The 19,184-nt window shown below is 43.0% G+C and overlaps 1 protein-coding gene across 1 annotated transcript in view; it reads right to left on the bottom strand.

The window, feature by feature from the left end:
- Positions 1-6,005: 6,005 nt before the first annotated feature.
- The window catches only part of bcl11ab (BCL11 transcription factor A b), a 45,182-nt gene continuing 32,003 nt past the window's right edge, over positions 6,006-19,184 (bottom strand). The window contains exon 3 of the mRNA XM_014978305.2: positions 6,006-12,124. Within this exon, the coding sequence (XP_014833791.2) occupies positions 10,149-12,124 (1,976 nt within the window). The 3' untranslated portion in view covers positions 6,006-10,148. The remainder of the gene's footprint in view (positions 12,125-19,184) is intronic.

Here is a 19,184-nt window from a genome sequence, read left to right as displayed (position 1 = left end):
TATTTTCACTATGACACCCTTCCCCAAATCGTAACTCCCCTCCACATTGTCTTCATCTTTGTGTGTTTTGCATTTTTTTTATTTCACAAAGCGTAATCTAAATTTATCTGACAAATATCCAGATCTGTCTTTTTCTTCCAACCGCTCTCCTCCTCGTTTCTTCCTGTCCCTGCCGAAGCACTGGAGGGCAAAGTGACAGACTAATCGCTCTCCTTGTCCGAGCCCAGCACTGTTTGCCTTGCAGGGCCAGATTAAAGTTCATAGATAGAGCGAGGTTCCTGCTTGGGCCAGGTGTTGACAGTTGAGATAAAGCAGAGACGCGAGGAAGTGGAGCTGGTTGGGAGGGTGTTGGAGGAGAGGAGTTATTAGCTTGTGTGTTCTTGCACATATATACACTTTTGTAATCTTCAGAATAGCCGTTGCTCTGGCTCAGACGGTGAAGATCACCCAAGTTCAATGTCGGGAACAATGCTCTGCCCCACAAATCCTGCCACCAATCAAGCCATGCATAGCAGACATACTTCTTCTATAGCACTCTTCCAGACCTTGCCGACAACCCCCTCCCCCTCCCCGCCGCCCCCCGGCAACCCTTCCTTTTCAAGACATGTGTCCTTAGCTTGTGAAAGGAACCATCTATTATGTGAAAAAGTAGGCTTTATGCTTTAAAAATCTCTGTTTGAAATGCTTCCCTAAACTTATTAGCCCGCTAAACAAGATGCTGAAGGAAGCAGGACATGTTAGTTTACATATACTTATGTCTGACTAATCTTAACCTAACCGCGGTTCTCCACTTGGGTTACAAGTACCACCGTTGGTACTTGGGCTGCTGCTAGTAGCACTCAGAAGAAATTTTCATGCCATTTATTTTCAAGACAAGCATGCGGCCCCCGAAATGTTTTTTAAGCACACTAATCCTCGCTTCCTCTCAGAAGAGAAGTTCAGTGTAGACAATTTTGAGAACTTCCTGCAGGCCCTGAAGAGGAGGGCAGTGAAGCAGGAGTAGGTGCTTCTGGTCAGTTCTGTTGTGTTCAATTTATCTCTAAAGTGAGAAATTGACATTAAAGCTAATTTAACAACGTTCTAGTTCCACGTTAAAAAAAAGGACAAAAAAAAACTAGGATTTGCTTGCATGTGTTCAGTGACCAGGCACTGGAATATTTTAACAAGTTGAGATTATGGTCGCCATAGGAGTGTGTGTAAGATTTGATGAGATTCAAACAAGTTTAAGTTTTTGTGCAAGGCAGTCATAACGGATTTTGAGTTGAGAATTTGAGTTTCCCACTTGGAGTTTTTACATATTTTTTCTAACTTGAAGTATAATAGGCATCGCTTGATAGAAAAACCTATGAATGCCCTGATCTGTGGGTTAGGCCAGACGTGTAGTTCTCCATTTTTTTATCCTTCGCTGCACGGCACCAACCAGACAGAATAATCAGAAGGTAAGATTCTAAAAGCATGGTAACTTTATCAGAATAAGCATATCTGAAGGTAAACAAAGAAGGAATACCTATTGTAAAACGTTACATCGACTCCAAAAGACAAGATCAGCTTATGCAGATACAGTTGAATGGCACTCCCTATTCATATTATTATTCTGCTTGGAATAATTGAAAACTGGCAGATTTCTGTGCAGCGACAACATTATGAGAGGATAACTGCACCTCATCATGCCCCTTAAATAAAGGTATGGACTGCAAATAGATGTTTTCTATGTCCTATTTTTTTCTAGACATGTGTTTCACAAACACATCGATGTTTTAAATCTGAAGCTATGGTTCTCAGATGGAAAAGAGTAGATTTAACCCATTAGATTTTAGGTCAGTCACTGCTTTAAGTGGAGCAGTTAAAGTATCTTGGTTATAACGTTATGGTAGGGTGAAGCAGGAGATGGATTGAAGCGTTTGTTTCCAGTAATGCAGGCGTTGCTCTGGTCCTTTGTGGTGAACGAGCCGAAAAGCAAAATAAGCCTTCTCCATAAGGTGTCTGTATTTATTTTTATTTTTATCATCTGAGTGGAGTTTGGAGTAGAGCTGCTTTGGGAAAGAGTCTGTTGAGGTGGTTTAGGGAATTGATTAAGATGTCCTCATGGTGCCTGATACTCCTTTTGACCTGGAAACACCTTGGAATCCTTCAAGGGAAGCCGAAGTGAGTAAGTGGGTAGAGGGAGGTTCTGTTTTTTCCTGCTAGTTCTGTTAGATGAATGAAAACCATCCTTCAAAACACATGATTATTTGACTCGGGTGCGATGAAGCTCAGACACATCTAAAAGTTGCAGGACACCACACCGGTCCTGCAACTTTTTTGCCAAGAATTTGCCAGGTCGCACGGGGGTCAGCTCCCTTTCTCCAGTGGTAAAAAGGTGGGAGTCACGGTGCAACCTGGACGGGCTGCAGGGGCAGTACAGAGTCACACAATCAAGCGTGCACACACTCATATCTAAGGGAAATTTTATAGTATTTAATTAACCTATCTGATGTTTTTGGAGGAATCTGGAGAGAACCCACACATGCACAGCGGAGAACATGCAGAATGCATGCAGAAAGACCACAGGCTGGAATTCAAACCCAGGACACTCTTGCTTCAAGGCAACAACACTTTGCTTTCTTAATTTTGTTCTCTTCTCTGTCTTATCTTCTCGGTGCGTTTCAAGACAGAAAGACCTCCAAGCCAAAGATGGGAAAAAAAATATTAAAAAAATTCCTGTCCAGGAAAAAGTAGACTTGTTGAATTAACTTTGTAACCTTTTTTTAATATGCCTCTTCTTCCTGTCTTGCTCCTTTTTTTCCCCCAAATGCTTCTTCTCCCGTTTCAGCTCCTTATATCTCTCACAGTTCCACTTTGGTGGTTTTTTTAAGGATTTGCGGCTGATTTAGACCGATTTTTTTTTTTTTTTTTTTCTGGCTCACGCCTCACGAGTGTCTGTGAGTAGGAGAGGACTGAAGAGCAGCGATGAAGAGGCAGACTGCAGCTGTGCCGCGTTGCGGTGAAGAGGGGGCCTCGTCCGGGCTCCTTGGAACAATATAAAAGCACTAATCACCCAGGACAGCTGACACCCCGCGCCTCACACATATACTAACTGTATCCCACAGACACGCTCGCACATACACAGAGATCTGAGGTTCGCCTTCGCCAAGGTGGAAAGAGAGGAGCTGAGTCCAGGCAGGCAGGTCCAGAAAACAAAGTGCGTGTTTCGTCTATGGGGTCCCGACGCTTCAGGGCTGAAAGTGCTCGAAAATAAAGACACAAGTGTTTACCTTTAATAGGAAGCGAGCACGTACAGCGACTTCAAAGCAAGGACGATACAGTATAGAGGAGAATTTTCCCTCCGTGCATGCTTGTGTACAGAATCAAACACACATGCTCGTCCTGCAACACAAAACCCACATAATAGATCGGGTGCATGCACACTCTCGTGCATGCATAGACGCGCACACACACACGTGCATACACAAAAGTGTCTTGGGGAATTTGACCTTTTCCCAAAAGCCTCCCTTTCCTGCCTTTGGCTCCCCTCCCCCTATGGCTGTGTGAAGACTGAAGGGGTCAAGGGTTAGGTTTTGGGGGGCTGAAGATTAGGTTTCACATGACTGAGCACCTTTGTTGGGGCAGGCCGGCAGAAAGGAAACGTCCAGGAGGGTAGCTCTGTCTGTCTGAGAGGAGAGAAAGACGAGAGAGGGGGTGGAGAAAGGGGAGAGGACGGACGGATGGACAGGCGGGCCGGTGGAAGGACAAGGCTTTAGTTGAAGTTGAAGTCTGAAGCTGAAGTGCAAGATCAAGGAGGAAGTGGAAGAGGAGGCAGAGCCAGGGAAAGAAAGTGAGAGCACAAATGAGAAAAGCAGAATGACTTTATCCCAAAACTTCCCCTCTCTCTCTCTCCTTACACTTCTCATTCTTGTCTTGACCATGTGGCTTCTGCATGGAACCGGAGCCAGCAAGCGTCCTCAGTGGCCGCGCCAATCTGCCCTGTGACCACACAGTAAGAAGAAAGTCCCGGCCAAAACAGTAAAATGGATCAGAGCAGAACCAACCCCCACACCCTTCCCCCTCCTGCTCTTCCTCCTCCTCCTCCTCCCCCGGTCTCACCACTTCACAACATCTGAGACGTGGTCTGCCCGCTAGACAATATGCGCTGTAGCTGGCAGGGAACGACTTGGCAGAGTCCTGGATTACCTCGCTTATGAAGTATTGCTTTTAAACGTCTGCGTGTGTGACTTCTCTCTCTCTCTCTCTTTCTCTCTCTCTCCCAGAATTAGAGAGAGGGATTTTAACAACGTGCAACAGTTTAAACAAAATGACTCACAGAGGTGGGACTGGTACTTCTGATGGCTTCCAGATAAGGTGAAAACTTTGACCTCCGAGTGAAAAAGGACTTGGGGGCTGGAAGGGGTCGAAAAGATCACATGCAGGCCTTAGTTGAGAGAGATTTTTTTCTGCTTTTGTCCCCGACGTTTGATTCTGACATCTTGGACAATGCGTTCATAAAACTTTGATTGCACCGTCTTATTTGTTTGTGCTGCTTTAGGCACTAACATGCAGAGGGGGGACAATCCTCGTCGTGGCCATCAGGATTTAAGTGACGACTGCAATGTTTGGCACTGGTACGCGTTTGTCTGTCAGTGACGGGGTTTCCTTTTGCACGCTGCAGGGTTGGGTCAATCCAAAGCACGGACAGACTTAAGGGGAAGGTGAAGGAGGTGGAGCGGGAACGGTCAAAAGATTCCAGAGACAGACTGACCGACCTTGAACCTCAGAGGTTACGATGGCACCATTATTTTTTATTGTTCCCTTGCTGTACAGCAGATTACGCTTTGTGTTTTTATGTTTTGCATATGACGTTGTCTGTTACCAGCAGATGCACTCACAAGCATGCAAATGGCTGGGTTAGTTTATACCTTTGTAATGCATGCGTAGTGTTTCCCAGGTGCAACGCTCGCAGTGTTTATATAGCCAGTAAAAAAAGGGTCATATTACCAGCGCCCTCTGACTTGTGTGTGCCTTTTTATTGCAGGTGTATGCGTGTGTGTGTGTGTGTGTGTGTATGACTTGAATCCTGCGTGCACAATTAGAGACAGCAAGGTCTCTATTTACTGTCCTGTGAATAAAGAGCTAAACTTCACCCTTTGGCCTCTTTATGCCTCTATATCTCAGTGTCAGTAAGGCTGGACAGTAACTCAGCAAATACATACTTTACAGGCTGTAAACCGTCACCAATAAAGGATCTGAAGTTATTGATTCTGGCGAATAACTAACTGAAAAACATGTGGAAACTGTCTCCCTTTCTACTCCACACTGCATACAGTTGTAAAAGCATTCCTGTCCCTTTAACTTTTTTTTATTTTTTTTTACATTTGTTCACATTACAGCCACAAACTACAGTGTATTTTACTGATTATTTATGTGATAAGCCAACACGAAAATGATAAACAGTTTTTTTTTTTTTTTTTTTTTGGAAATCATGCAGAAAAATTGTGGTTCTTCACATTTTTCATAATTTACCAGAGTAGCTGGTTAGATTGCATTTAGGCCCAGACTTTGACTGGGTCATTTTAACACATGCATACACTTAGCTCCAAGTCATTCTGTTGTTGCTCTTACTGTATGTTTAGGGTCACCAGTAGGCAAAACTCCACTCCAGTCAACTTTTTGCCCAATATTTAGCTCTAACCAATCAACTCTGACCAGAATTAGAATAATTGTCATTAAAAAAAAAATTGATTTCCACTTCACCGGAACATTTTTAGTGTCCGTCTATCTCATAAAATCCTAAATCCTGTTGTGAGGTAATAGAAAGTGAAAAAGTTCAAGGGGTGTAAATACATTTTTGAAAAGCATGTGATGCTTTAGTTACCCAAACAGCTCAGAGTCGCTACATTATAATTAAACAGATGTGAATCTCAGTCTAATGTTAAATTGAATTGTTTCTCAGAGTTTTGACATGTCTTACTGTACGATTTACATATTTCTGGGAAGACGGGCTGCAACAGAAGAAGCACAGAATTCAGAAATGTATATAATACATTTTATTATTATTATCAAGACAAAATGGCTGAGTGAAGAAAACAGCTGAAAATAGAGTGGCATTTCCATAAACTGAAAACGAAAACGACAACAAACTTGTAAGTCGAGCAAAAACTCATAGATGTTGGACAATGACTTTTGGTCATCAAAACTAAGCGGTCACAATTCATCAAGGAGGGAGAAGAACTGAACTGATCTGTTTCTGCAGTGACTCTGTTCTGAACAGAGCAGGTGTTTGTTTGTATAGTCATAATAAATAACGTCGGCCTATGCCAGGGGCCGACTTCAAGTTCAGTTCAGAGCAAATGGCTCGAAGGCAAATACAGGACAGAATTGAATCTTAAGTTGTACCCCAACACCAGAGGTATGACGGCATGTACCTACATTTCTGTTTGTGATTTTACTCCTTGCATATGAGTTGTACCATCTTCAAATCAAAAAGCACCATGGTTTGTTTTGTCTATGAAAAAAAACTTTTTCAGGTTGATATTGGACTGATTGCATATGATAAAATGTAATTTTTTTTTTTTATTATATTTTTTTTAAACGACAGCTGGAATGTTTTCAGGTGGTACATGACAGTAAAAAGTTGGCTACCAAGAAAAACCCAACAATAGCTTGTATTACTGCATATAAAATGGCAGGAGAGAAAAAAAATATATATATAAACAAACTAAAAGGATATTTACAACCACCTGTTTTTCCCTCAGTGTGGCCACTTCCCCAAGCGGGACTGCCTGAAAAGGCCATCATATGACCTATCACCCTTTGGGGAACGCCACAACTTTTTTTATTTTTCAAAAAAAAAAAAAAAACAGAAAAAAAAAACATACTTTCCCCCCCGAGCATACAAATTATTCACACTAGATTATCCTGCCAAATTAAGAAAATATACGGTGGCAGCTTGTTGGGATTTTTTTTTTTCACTACAGAAAAAAAAAAGAGTACATTGAAACCTTTAAAGAGTACAAGCAAAACAGTTAAAAAATAAAGGCTCCAACATAAATACTATAAGTGCCTAAGCTAAGTGAACATTAATTTCAAATACCGTTCTAAATACAAGAAAAAAGTAGACCATAGATGTGTTATGAACATAGGAACTTACAAGAGTGTGCATTTCCCTATGCATTTTAGGTTCTCTCTTCTATATATTTATATATCATAAATCTCTCCTCAATGCAAATTTTTGTTCAACCTGAAGACATTTATTTCATAATAAAGGCAAAAAGATGAGAGACATGTTTTTTTTCTCTTTTTTCTTGTTTTTTTTACACAATTCATTACAGAGTGATCAAGTCCTGGATGCTACCACGACAGATTAGAGAAACATCAAAAAAAAAAAAAAAATTAAATAAGGTTCTCCCCAAAAAAAAGTGTTACCTAAAACAGATTTTATTTACTGTTTTAATCAAATTTTACTCCTCTGAGTTGTATTATGTTTAACGTTTGTATGGCAATTCCTGCATTTATACCTCCAAAAGCAAAATCCCTGTTTAGCTCTCAGAAGGAAACATGGCTGGCAAATGTCTCTAGATCAAAACCTTTTTCTTTTTTCCTCTTCTTTTTTTTTTTTTTTTCCAATGTTAATGCTAAGCAATGACACCACACTAATCTGTCAGCATAAGAGCAAGTTTTCCCTTGAGCGCCCAACTGTAAACTGGGAAAATTGAACAGTGCATGTAAGGTAGCGCCAGATCTGGAATCTGGATCCTCATTTTATACTCAACCGACTGTACCTCCGATTAGAGAGACAGATACAGAATCCAAGGCAGAGTGACAAGTGCTATACTATCATCATCATTGACAAAGGATGGAGATAAAAAAATAATAGAAAAACAGCCTCCATTAGGAGGAAAACGTTTAGAAAAATTGACCTTTTTAAAAATAAAACTTGTGTGAACAGGGGGTGTTTTATTTTTTGTTTTGTTTTTTTAAGAATTAAAATTTCCTTTTGGAATAGTTTTTGATGCAAAAGGTTTCGGATTTCTTTAATGTTTCAAAAGTATATCAGATGTTTGGAACTTTAGAGACACTTGTTAAACTCGATCAAAAGAGATGCACCAATTCATCAACCAGAGTCAAACAATTTTCTGACGGTTAAATACCGAAAATCTGCACCATTTGCGATCTACAAACTCGTCAGTTGTTTTTGGGGTCCACTTTTCTTTTCTGAAATCAGACGTAGGGTTACAGACATGTGCTTTGATGCTTTCATGGAGATAAGTGCTGCATTTTATTTTTTTCAATTCTCCAGGGCCTGTAACATAACTTTTTCTTTGTTATGCTTTTTGTCTGTAGAAAAAATATGAGCTGTCAAAATTGTAGATGAATAGTCAAAAATAAAAAAAATAATGAAATCATTATTGGCCAGAAAAAGAAAAAAAAACTGAGGGTGGATTTCTACCAATCACCCACCCTCACTCTTCCTTACAAAAGTCACCAAAGGCCTCCTGACGCTTGTTAAACCCAATCATTGCAGACGCCTTAATCAGTTGACCAGAAACCAGAATAGACCAATTTTCCACAGGTAAAACTACTGAAAAATTTCCACCATAAATCCTCAAACCATTTTCAGTCTATAAGCCACACTGTTAATGCCTTTCTTTTTAAATGAGATCAAGATTAGGGTTCAATGATCTGATGCATTTTCAGATGGATTCAAAACTAATACGTCAAAGAATTAACAGCACTTTTTTTTTTCTATTTTATGTGCAATGGTCTGAGAGGAAAAACAAAAAAAAAAGTGGAATCTGTCTAAATCGGAATCAGCAGGTCAGACCTCAAAAGAAAACCAGCAACAGGTAACAGACATGAAAGGTGTGACTGGTGCATCTCTACTGTCCATCTACTGTCAGGCTCTAAAACCCACCCACCAAATCACTCACCTATAATCTGTCTGAATCACCAGGACTAAATCCCGTTTTATCTTCGAGTGACTGCTGACATTACAGTCTGAGCGGCTAACACAAAAGGAAAAAAAAAAAATCTGTGCTGCTTACAAAATAACACTTGCATTTTTAATTTTCAAAGAAAAATAATCACTCTGGAACCTTTAAGAGCTTCATGTTGGTTAAAACAACTTGTCAAAGTACCTTTTTTTTTTTTTTCTCAGTTGTACCAAACACAAACACCAAAACCAGAAACCTCTGACCCCTTTTAAGCATGTAACATGCCAGTAAACAGATTTGTAATCATGAACGCATTAATATGCATGAGTCAGGTAGTTAAACGATTTACCAGAGATATGCAAAATTCAGTTTATTTTTTTCTAGGTTTGTTTCAGCTGGTTCCCTATGTTTTGCAAAGTTAAAAAAAAAAAAACAGGTTGTGCAGGTGCTTGATGCAAGGACCTGCATCTTCCCATGTATTGTAATCATTTATAGCTGAAACTCCGAGCTTATAGCAAAAAGGAGAATTAACCATTGCAGGTAAAATATCCAAGGCACTCTTTATCGTCATGTCACACCACATTATTAGTTTAGTTTCATTGATGTTTGTAAAAGAAATATTTAAACTAGTGCCCAGCATTTGATGGGCAGCCCAATTTTATATACATATGGATATATATCTCATCTCAATGTTGCATGGAAAATCTTTCACAAAGATTGGTTTTATGTTTGACCCTGCTCGTCTTGATGTTTTGACAATATGACACTGTCTACTATGTTTGAACACAAAGCTGTACATGATATGTAAAACAGTATGTACTGTATGCAGCTTGGGTTATAACTAACTGTATTGTTTGTTTTTTTGTTTGTTTTCTTTTTTGTTATGCTGAGAAAAATCAAACGTATCAACAGCAACACATGTACAACCAAAAATCCTCCAGCTAAGGACAAATTTTCTCTTTAAATAGCGAAAACACACCAAGCATGCTGTCCAGTTACAAAAAATACAAAATGTGTAAATTATTGCACAATAAAAAGGCTCAAAAAGTTCTGATGCAATAGTATTGCCCAGTACTGGATCATGCATCAAGTTTTCTCCAGAAGGGGATGGAGAGCAGGGCTGCACGGCATTCTGGTGTCTAACCCTGTTTCTTTTCCCCATTGCTCATTGGCTACAAAGCCTGGGTTGCTTTTTAGCTGGGGGGGAGAGTGGAGGGGATCGGAGAGAGAACTGCTCTTTGCCTATTCAGTTTTAATGTCATTAGCCAGAGGGCGGTCACTGTGCCACTTCTTCATGTGTTTTTCTAGAGTGCTGTACACACTGAAAGGCATGTGGCAAATTTCACATTTGTACACGTCCTTGCCCATCTGTCCGTGGGTCTTCATGTGGCGGGTGAGTTTTGAGCTCTGGGCACACGCGTAGCTGCACAGCTCGCACTTGTACGGCCGCTCTCCAGTGTGGCTGCGTCGGTGCACCGTCAGGTTGCTGCAGTTCTTGAACACCTTGCCGCAAAATTCACAGGTGTCGCTGCGGCGGCCGTCCTTGGAGCTCGGCCGCCCGTTTCCGCTGCCGCCGTGCGGCGTGCTGGCGCCGCTGCCCGTGCCGCTCCGTCCCGAAGGGGCCCGTTCCCCGTCGAGTTCACCGGGTGGGGTGGAGTAGCGCAAGCTGCCGTTTTCTGACGAGTGCTCGGATGAGGAGGTAAAGGGTGATTGTCTGGAGTCCCCACCTGTAAAACTGATGAAGGGGTCCTTGAGTTGTCGGGAGGCGGCGTAGCCAGCTAGCCATTGAGAATAGACGTTCTCTGTGTTTGGGATGGTTGGCGTAGGGGGGTCAAGGTCTTTTTCCACCTTGATGCGTTTGGATAGCGGGCTCAGTGAGCCAGGACTGATGCCACCGCCCAGAAGCTTTCTAGAGAGGCTGTCGTTGGATAGTGGTCCCAGGCCGTTCATGGCAGTAGTCGATGCGTCATCTGCTCGGTCTAACTCGACAGCCGAGTCGTCATCGCCGTGCTCTCTAGACAAGCTCCGGTGATGCGGGTGTAGAGCGTTGCTGTTCTGGTGGTGGCGGGCCCCTTCCAGCCGCAGGCTGAAGCGATAGTTGTTCCTTCCCCCCTCTTCAACTCTAGCCTTGCTGTCGATTTCCTCCTCATCGCCTTCCTCCTCTTCCTCCTCCTCCTCTTCTTCCTCGTCTTCCTCCTCCTCTTCGTCTTCCTCCTCCTCCTCCTCTTCATTTTCAGGCATAATTCCGTTGTTCTCAGTCTTGAACTTGGCCACCACTGACTTGAGTGCATCCGTGGCACTGCCCAGTATGTCGCTTGTACCAGGTTCAGGCGAACTGGCAGTCGAGAGGCCGTCGTCTGACTTGGCATTGAGCGCCGACGACTTGTTCTGACAGTGCGTCTTCATGTGACGCTTTAGCTTGCTGGCCTGTGTGCAGGCGTGGTTGCAGAGGTGACACTTGAATGGCTTTTCCCCCGTGTGACTTCGCCGGTGAACGATAAGGTTACTCTGGAACTTGAAGGTCTTACCGCAGAACTCGCAAGACTTTGCCTTGAGAGGAGTGCCTGGCTGAACTGCATTTGATACAGGATTGGGGGTGGAGCGTGAACCAGACGGGGACTGAGAGGTGGATAGGGGAGGCGTAGCTGTAAATGGAGGCTTAGAACCTGGCTGGAATGGCTGGAGCAGCCGTTGCATAGGGTTAGGTCTGTTAGGGGAGAGAGGCGGAGAACCCCCCGTGGCATTCCCAGCAAGCTCCCTCAGACGTCGAGAGAAGTCCATGCTCTGAGGAGGTTCTAATGGCACTGAGTTCAGCCTCATCACTCTGTCGAAGGCGCTAGGATGGTGGGTTGCCAGGGCGAGATCATCCGGGCTGAGATGGTGGCGTGGCGGTGGGCTGAAGAGCGGAGGGGTGCGGGGGTAACGGCCCTCGCGCGGCGTGGATACTGAATCCCGGCCAGACCCTGATCCCGGCATCCTTAAGAGGCTGTAAGGGCTGCCGTCAGCCAAGTGCACGGCGTGGAGGGGCGGCTGAGAGGAGGCGCAGTCACCCCCCATCCCAGGAGCGGCAGCTACACGTGGGGTGAGAGGGCTGCCAGGTTCGCTCTCCAGATAGATGCGGAAGCCGTGAGTGTTCTGGGCGTGCTGGAGCAGGAACCAGGCACTGGTGAAGGGCTGCTTGCATGTGGTGCAGGTGTAACTGCTGGGCTCATCTTTATCTGACAAAAACAAAACAAACAAAAAAAAACAAACACACACAGAGAAAATTAAGTTAGAAAAGCATTAAATAAAAAAAAAGACACTGCTGGATAAAATCTATGTGGTGATCAATTTAAAAAAATATCCATCTTTCTTTAATGCACTTCAACAAAAATAGCCAAAAATAAATAAGAAATTCACAATATTTTTAAATGAAACAGAAACTACACTGTGAACATCTTACGATTTGACCAAAAAGGACAATAAGTCGAGATTTGTAAATGACAAAATATTTTCAGCACATTAATTAAAAAACACAGGGCGTATCTCATGCCGCCAATGCACAATTTATACAGATGAGAGGGCACAGAAATAATTCAAACAGTAATTGACTTTCAATTGCACTTGTACACTGACCTGAGATTTGCTTGACAATGCACGCCTAATCTCGTTAAACACACTCATCTTCCCTCCACTACTCTGTTTACGAAATTAACAATTCCAAAGTGGGACATGTATCGAATGCTGCGTATTAACGATGAATACAAATAAGAGGTCACATGTTAATAATTGTACCACTGTTTATCACAAAAAACCACACATTCACAGGAAATAAAAGCCACGAGAAAAACTGTGTCCGCGTGTCAGTGTGTGGGTGGGGAGGCTCCTTTGAAAATGCATTTCATGCATTGCTTTTCTATTTCTGATATTTCATGCTTTATGGATTTATTTAAATCCTCTCAGGTGAATAGAAAAGGAGAAAAGGGGGGAAGCAGAAGTGAGAGCTATGCAAAATAAGAAGCATCCACCGCTTGCAAATGTGCTCCTTCTTTCATCTTTTGCCGTTTTTTTTCCTTTCTTCTCTCTCTCTCTTTTTTTCCCCCCCCCACTGCAGGCCATTCTTCTAAAGTCATTTGCAGACACTGAACCCGAAATCCACGGCACCTTCTATGCAAGCGAGGACGAACGAGAGACGGGGAGAGAGAGAAAGATAGTCCAATGTATGACGGGGAGCGCATGTGTTTTAAGCCGGCCACGGCTTAGAGAGACAAAGCGGGAAGAAGAGGGCAGAGAAAGAGCAGAAAGGAGAGATGCTGTGGTCGAGTCGTAGCGAAAAGAGTTTGATGTTTTGTGGCTTCGCCTGCTATCTCGTGTGTCCGCAGCCACGGAGGCCCCCCTCCGAAGTCTCCCACTTAAAGAACATAATGCTGTGTAAAATGTGCACCAAATCAAATCTCCACACAAACCTTTCTCTCCTGACTGAAAAGAGTTGGAAGGGGGTATAATGGTAAATTATGGATCATTACAATCTGCAAAAATTACAGTTAATTGCTGCCACCTGCAATGGGCTTTGACCCACTATGGAATTTTTCCATCATAAAAAAGCCATTTGCCCATACGCTTTTTTGCTCTCACTCGTTCCCTTCCTCCTCTCTCTCATAAGCACAAATAAAATGTGCCAGTTACATTAACACACACTTCCTGATTGTGTGTGTGTGTGTGTGTGCGTGTGTGTGTGTGTGTGTGTGTGTGTGTGTTTTTTTATGGCTTTAAAAGGAGAGCCCATGTATATCCCCCCCATAAAAACGGCTGCAATAACCTGTGTCCTGCTGTACGTTTTCCTTTGATTTGTAGCCTGCATACGCTAACCCCGATGCTAGCGTGACGTGCAAGCGGACAATGTAAAGGCAGTAGGAGGAAAACATACTCTTTCTGCTATTGTGAATGACTAGGAAGGACAATAAGGGGGTTTGTGCCTTTCAGAGAGAAGAAATCACAGAGGAGTCGGGAAAGAGAATGAAAAAGTCAGGAAGAGGAAGAAAGAACTGAAAGTCTGGCATGGAGGGGACAGTCTTCAAGATAACCTAAAGCATTTGTAAAGGACATGTGTGCCGCAGAAGTTTTTATATGTTTATATCTTGAGCGATATAAACATTTGACAAAGTGTGCTCATGCCACAAGCAAGGAATAATAGTTTTTTTTTTTTTGCATCTGAGGAGTTGGACACATTGACGCGAATCAGAAAGTCAGAACAACGGATGTCAAGACAACAATGGCACATAAGATATCTAAATAAGCCCACTATTGTCCTTAATAGCCATCCTCCTGGGAATGGAGGAAAAGTGATTCAAAGGGATAAAGGACGTTTTGACAAGGCGTTTGATGTTTTTCGTTTTTTTATTATTATTATTCGAGAACAGAGGAGCAAAGAACTATGTGAGGGAGGAAGGAGGATCTTACAAACAAGTCTGTCGTCTAATGGAATAAAAGAGAAGCTCCCACTCTCTCTCGGTCTGTTTCTCCCCTTCTAAAAACTTAGTCTGGGGCGAGTTAGGGCTGGAGAGCAGCAGAGCTGAGGCTAATGCTGGATCTCCAGGTCCCTTTGAAATAGGATCAGCAGAGAGGAGAAACCACACTGACAAGCCCTTAGCTGCCATTTCATGGCAAGGGGCTGAAAGAGGGGACTTTAGAAAAGAGAGAGAGAGAGAGAGAGAGGACAAAAGTGTGTGGGAGAACTGAAAGAGAGCACGGAAAATATAGAAAAAACATAAATCAACAATAATCCGGAATGTAGAAAACTAAAGATCAGACAAAAAAAAGGTAAAGTATTTTTGAACCACTCCACATATTGCAAGACTGAGAAAAGGGCAGCAAATGTGGTATTGGTTACTCTACTGCCATCGGGAAGATGGCATGATATTGATCAGGGTCATTTTATGGTTCCTTAAACTGCAGTCAGTCACTTCACGTACTACTCACACCATCATCACAAGCTGCAAAACAAACTACCATATCATATACACCTGAGTTACATAGTGTAACTCAGGTGTATATGTGTCTAATATAAGTTCATTTCAAACAGCACTCCAAAACTTTTTGTAGTTTCTGAAAGGAAAACTATTATTACCCCTTAAACTTGGTAATCAAGGTCAAGGCAGTGGCTGGATTATGTGTCTAGTTCTGCAGCCCAAGCGGAAGATGAAACGTCAGCAGACGGTCAATAGCTACTGGATTTAGAGCAACAAAAAAAAGAAACCTTAAAATGGGCTTCTGACCCGAATGGCCCTGATTTGTGATCACCTAGCACAAAACTGAAAATTGGATAATTTTACAATCAGTAAATGCTCGAGCAGAAATACTAACACTTTTCTTTGTAAAAAAAAAAAAAAAAGTTTACAGACGGAAGGTGTCTAAAAATGAAATTGAAGAAAGTGAAAATGCTGTTAAAAATATTAAACTCGACAGTTTTGTTATTTATTTTAAAATAATCTGGCAGAAAATCTTGGTATCTTATGATCCGATCTAAGGCATATTTTAAGTTGCTTGCAAAAATAAAATGTTATTGAGTTGTAATTTGCCTTCTAAAAGGGGATGTGCTGTAGTTTTCTTTAAAAGGGATAGGTTTGTACAGATACCTGTAACTTTACTGTGTCTGTAGATTTCCAGTGATGCAGACGTTTACCGAGAGACTGTAAGTTAGGGTTATTTTTCACAAATCATTGTGTTACCATACTATAAACATTTCCATGTTCCAACAATCTCAATTTCTTCAAAAGGCAGCCCAAAATATTCTGCAATCCATAGTTGCAGAGAAATCAGAGTCACAGAACTTCACAGAAATCTCTGCACCCTTACTGGAAACACACATGGTGAGTCGTTTAATTTTTGCCACCTCTCCCCCCCCTTTAACACACACTGCAGTTCATCAAGAGAGAACAGGTTAGTGGATCGAGCCACGGCGGCGTGCAGCAGTCAGCCGCTAGAGGCGTCGGATGTAGGTACAAAAATAACAACGGCTCGATGTTTTCGGATGTCTATCACACACCTTTGATATGTTCCGTCCCTTACCTTCAGAGGTGCCTGACATAAATTTGCTTCATGGTTTCCTACAATGCCCCACTGGAGTCCTATGAACTCAGCTTTATTTAAACAGCTCACATCTGCCGGGACATGGCCGACTTAATTGGTGATTTACAAACAACCAGAGGTATTTAAAGAGGGAGTTGTCTTTGCAGCCAGATGATAAAACTGTTTATCGAAAGAGGTTACTGATTGCTGTAATGTTAGTGGCCCAACCGAGGCATGTCCACAAACTCATAAAAAAATGGTAAGAGATTACTTGAGTATAGTCTTGAAGCAGTCTCCACCCTCAGATGTACCCTCAAACTTTCTGCTCCTACTTTTAAAAGTTGCCAGACTTGTCTTGACCTCTAATTCTTTTCTCTTTTTTTTCGTTTGTTTGCATTGTCCTTGACCAACCCCAGTAGTCATCTAAGGCCGTCCTAGTGTGACCATGTTGCTTTCACTGATATTGGTCATTAAGCTAATGGAGGAACAAGCTAACAGGATTAGCTTGCGGGTCCTCCAAAAGGAGACGGAGGAAGAGGAACAGAGGAGGATGAAGGCAGAGAGGGGCGGAAGACACGGGGGACGCAGCATGTCATGGCCGTTCCTCAAAGTTACCAGTCGCTACGGCTTGATGGAGCACTTACAAACACCTGAAAAGTGATTATGCTAATACAGGTCCTTGCCAATATTCATAAGTGTTTATAGGTGTTGGAGTGAGTGCTTTGGGAGGAAGGAGGCTTGTCAGTACAGTGCCTCTTAAGAGTGCCTTTAGCCGTAACTGGCGTTAATGTGATTACTACTCTGTTTATGTCATTAGAGTATTCACAGTCAGGAATTGGACAGGGGTGAAGGGTGAAGCAGGAGAGGACATGTTGAGGGAAAAGACTGTGGCCCTCTTCTTGTCTAAAGTCCCTCTCTTCTAAATGACTTTCAGCAGTGTTTAAAAGCGTTCTTAGTTAATTGTTTATTAGCAGTTTCAGAGATAAACCAAAGAAGTCTCATCGTATGCTGATGTGTCAAGCAAACTTTACAGGATTGGTCTTCTTTCTTACTTCACTAACTCTGTGTCACTGTTTCCTTGCTGCAGATCCAGGCTCATACACACTTCTTTGTCCTGGGCACGCATACCTGGACATACGGGGGAGAAAAAAAACTTGTCTGACCAACACTTGTTTCTGAGATAAAGATGAGTGCAAGGAATACAGTTCACTCAACAGAAAACCAGCCAACACCGGCGGGTGTTGGAATTACACGCGTTACCGCTGGGCGAAATCTACTCCTGGCTGCTGGATGATTCACAAGAATAGAGAGAAAAAACAGAGAGGACACAGGGAAGAGGTTGGAAGCGAAAAGAGCAGAGGTGCACAAGATCTGAGGAAGAAAAGCCGGTTTTGGCAGGAATAGGCAAAAAGGGAAAGGCGCGATTGCAAGATAAAGACGCATGGTGGACGTGAAGGGTCTGTGCCCGGTTATAAAGTAACCTGCTGGCTGTTGGCTTTGTCTTACCTTTCCTTCCTTCCCCCCCCTCTCCCCGTCTCATTCTCATGAAAGTTGATAAGAGCAACTGTGGAAGTGAGGAGTTGCTCTGAGCTACTAGCAAACCATTATAGACAGATGGCACCCACACAGGGACCAATGAAGGCAATGCACCATACACAACAGACTAATTTGTATGTGCATGCTGGGGAAGACGGTATTTTTCGTAAAGATACGCCTTGGCACACTCTTTTATGCTGCTTATGCACACTCAGTGTGAGCTACCGACATGGCATTTTCAATAAATGTGTATGTGTGTGTGTGTGAGCGAGAGAGAGAAAAAGAGAAACAGAGAATGGAAAATTGTAACAGTGCTCGCCACAATCATTTCAAAATTAGCATAGCTCCGCGCTGTCTGTTTCCCTGCGTGACCTTACTCTCTTTGATCTCCGCTCGGTTGAACTGAGTTTGAACTGACCATACAACCCAAACATCTACCAATGCATCCTTCTATATTCCTTCATATATTGCTCCATCCATCCGTTTGTGACTAATCTCCGTATGAGCAGATCCATGCCTGGATGCGACTTGGGTCCAGAAGAGCTTTCCAACAGGCTCGGCCAGCTCCGTCTACGACGCAGATTCTTATTTCCTCTCCGCTCAGCAGCGTCAGGGGGAGAGGCCTGACACTATTGTTTCTCGTGCCGGCTCTAATAGTACAGTGAAAAGACCTGCGGGCCTCTAAGCTTACCCGGTTTAATTAAACGGACCGTCACTTATGTAAGCGTCCGCGGAGATTATTTGTCAAGCTGGGAGCCGCTTCGCAGGATCAAACCGCCATCGACACGAGAAAAAAAAAAGCCAATGCTCTGTAGACGAGTAATTAAATGGAGAGGAATCAAAGAAACACTTTGAACGCAAAAAATATACAGGTACATAAGAAGACATATTCAAAAGCAGGACTATTTTTGGATGTGGGCAATATCCCAGATGGGCGAGAAGTCTCTGGGTTGCTTCAGAGGGGAAATGTGAAGAGCGCTCTGTCAAAGAAAAGATATGTCTCAATAACCTGCAGCTTGAAGGGGAAGAGCAGAGTAAAATATGCTAAAAAAAAAAATCTTACTGTACTTCAACTAAATGGAGTAAAGTAAAATAAAAATGTAGCCATCTTTTGCCCTCTTTGATATGAAAATACATCCAACAACATTCAGATAAGTGCGTCATCCCAGTTTAAAACGCTATGACAAGATAGCCTCCGCACGACATGGGGCCAGCAGCCTCAGCTTCGCTATCTCTGCATAGCTCAGCTCATGACAGGCTGCCATCCCTGCAGAAAGGATGGAGGGGGACCGGGGAGGTCGGCTAGCTGCACATTTCTGCATAAATCTCCAGATAGATAGCATCAGGAGAAAAGAAACAGGGGAGGGAGGCCGGCAAGCAGTGAAGGATGATAAGGCCCCCAGGGCAGGGCATTCGACACTGTCAAAACCGTTTCTTCGCCGGCTATTGGACGAGTGGAGCGCGTTATTAGCCTGCATACCATTTGCCGGGACGCGATTCGGCTTCACCGGAGCATACAGCGCCCTGTATCTGACCTCTCCTCTTTCCTCTTCCTTGACATGCGGAGAGATGGACAGAACATCACAAACATCGAGGAAAAAGAAAAAAAAAGGACTACGGAGATCTGAAGTGGACGCTTCGCTTTGATCAACAGCACCTTCAGCAAGATGAGGCGCTAGCAGAAACTATGAGGAG

This window comes from Poecilia mexicana, unplaced genomic scaffold, assembly GCF_051168715.1.
Source record: "Poecilia mexicana isolate PSO_F unplaced genomic scaffold, ASM5116871v1 scaffold_1, whole genome shotgun sequence".
Taxonomy (NCBI): Eukaryota; Metazoa; Chordata; class Actinopteri; order Cyprinodontiformes; family Poeciliidae; genus Poecilia; species Poecilia mexicana.
Note: the sequence above shows the minus strand (reverse complement) of the source record. Positions and strands in the feature narration are given on the sequence as shown.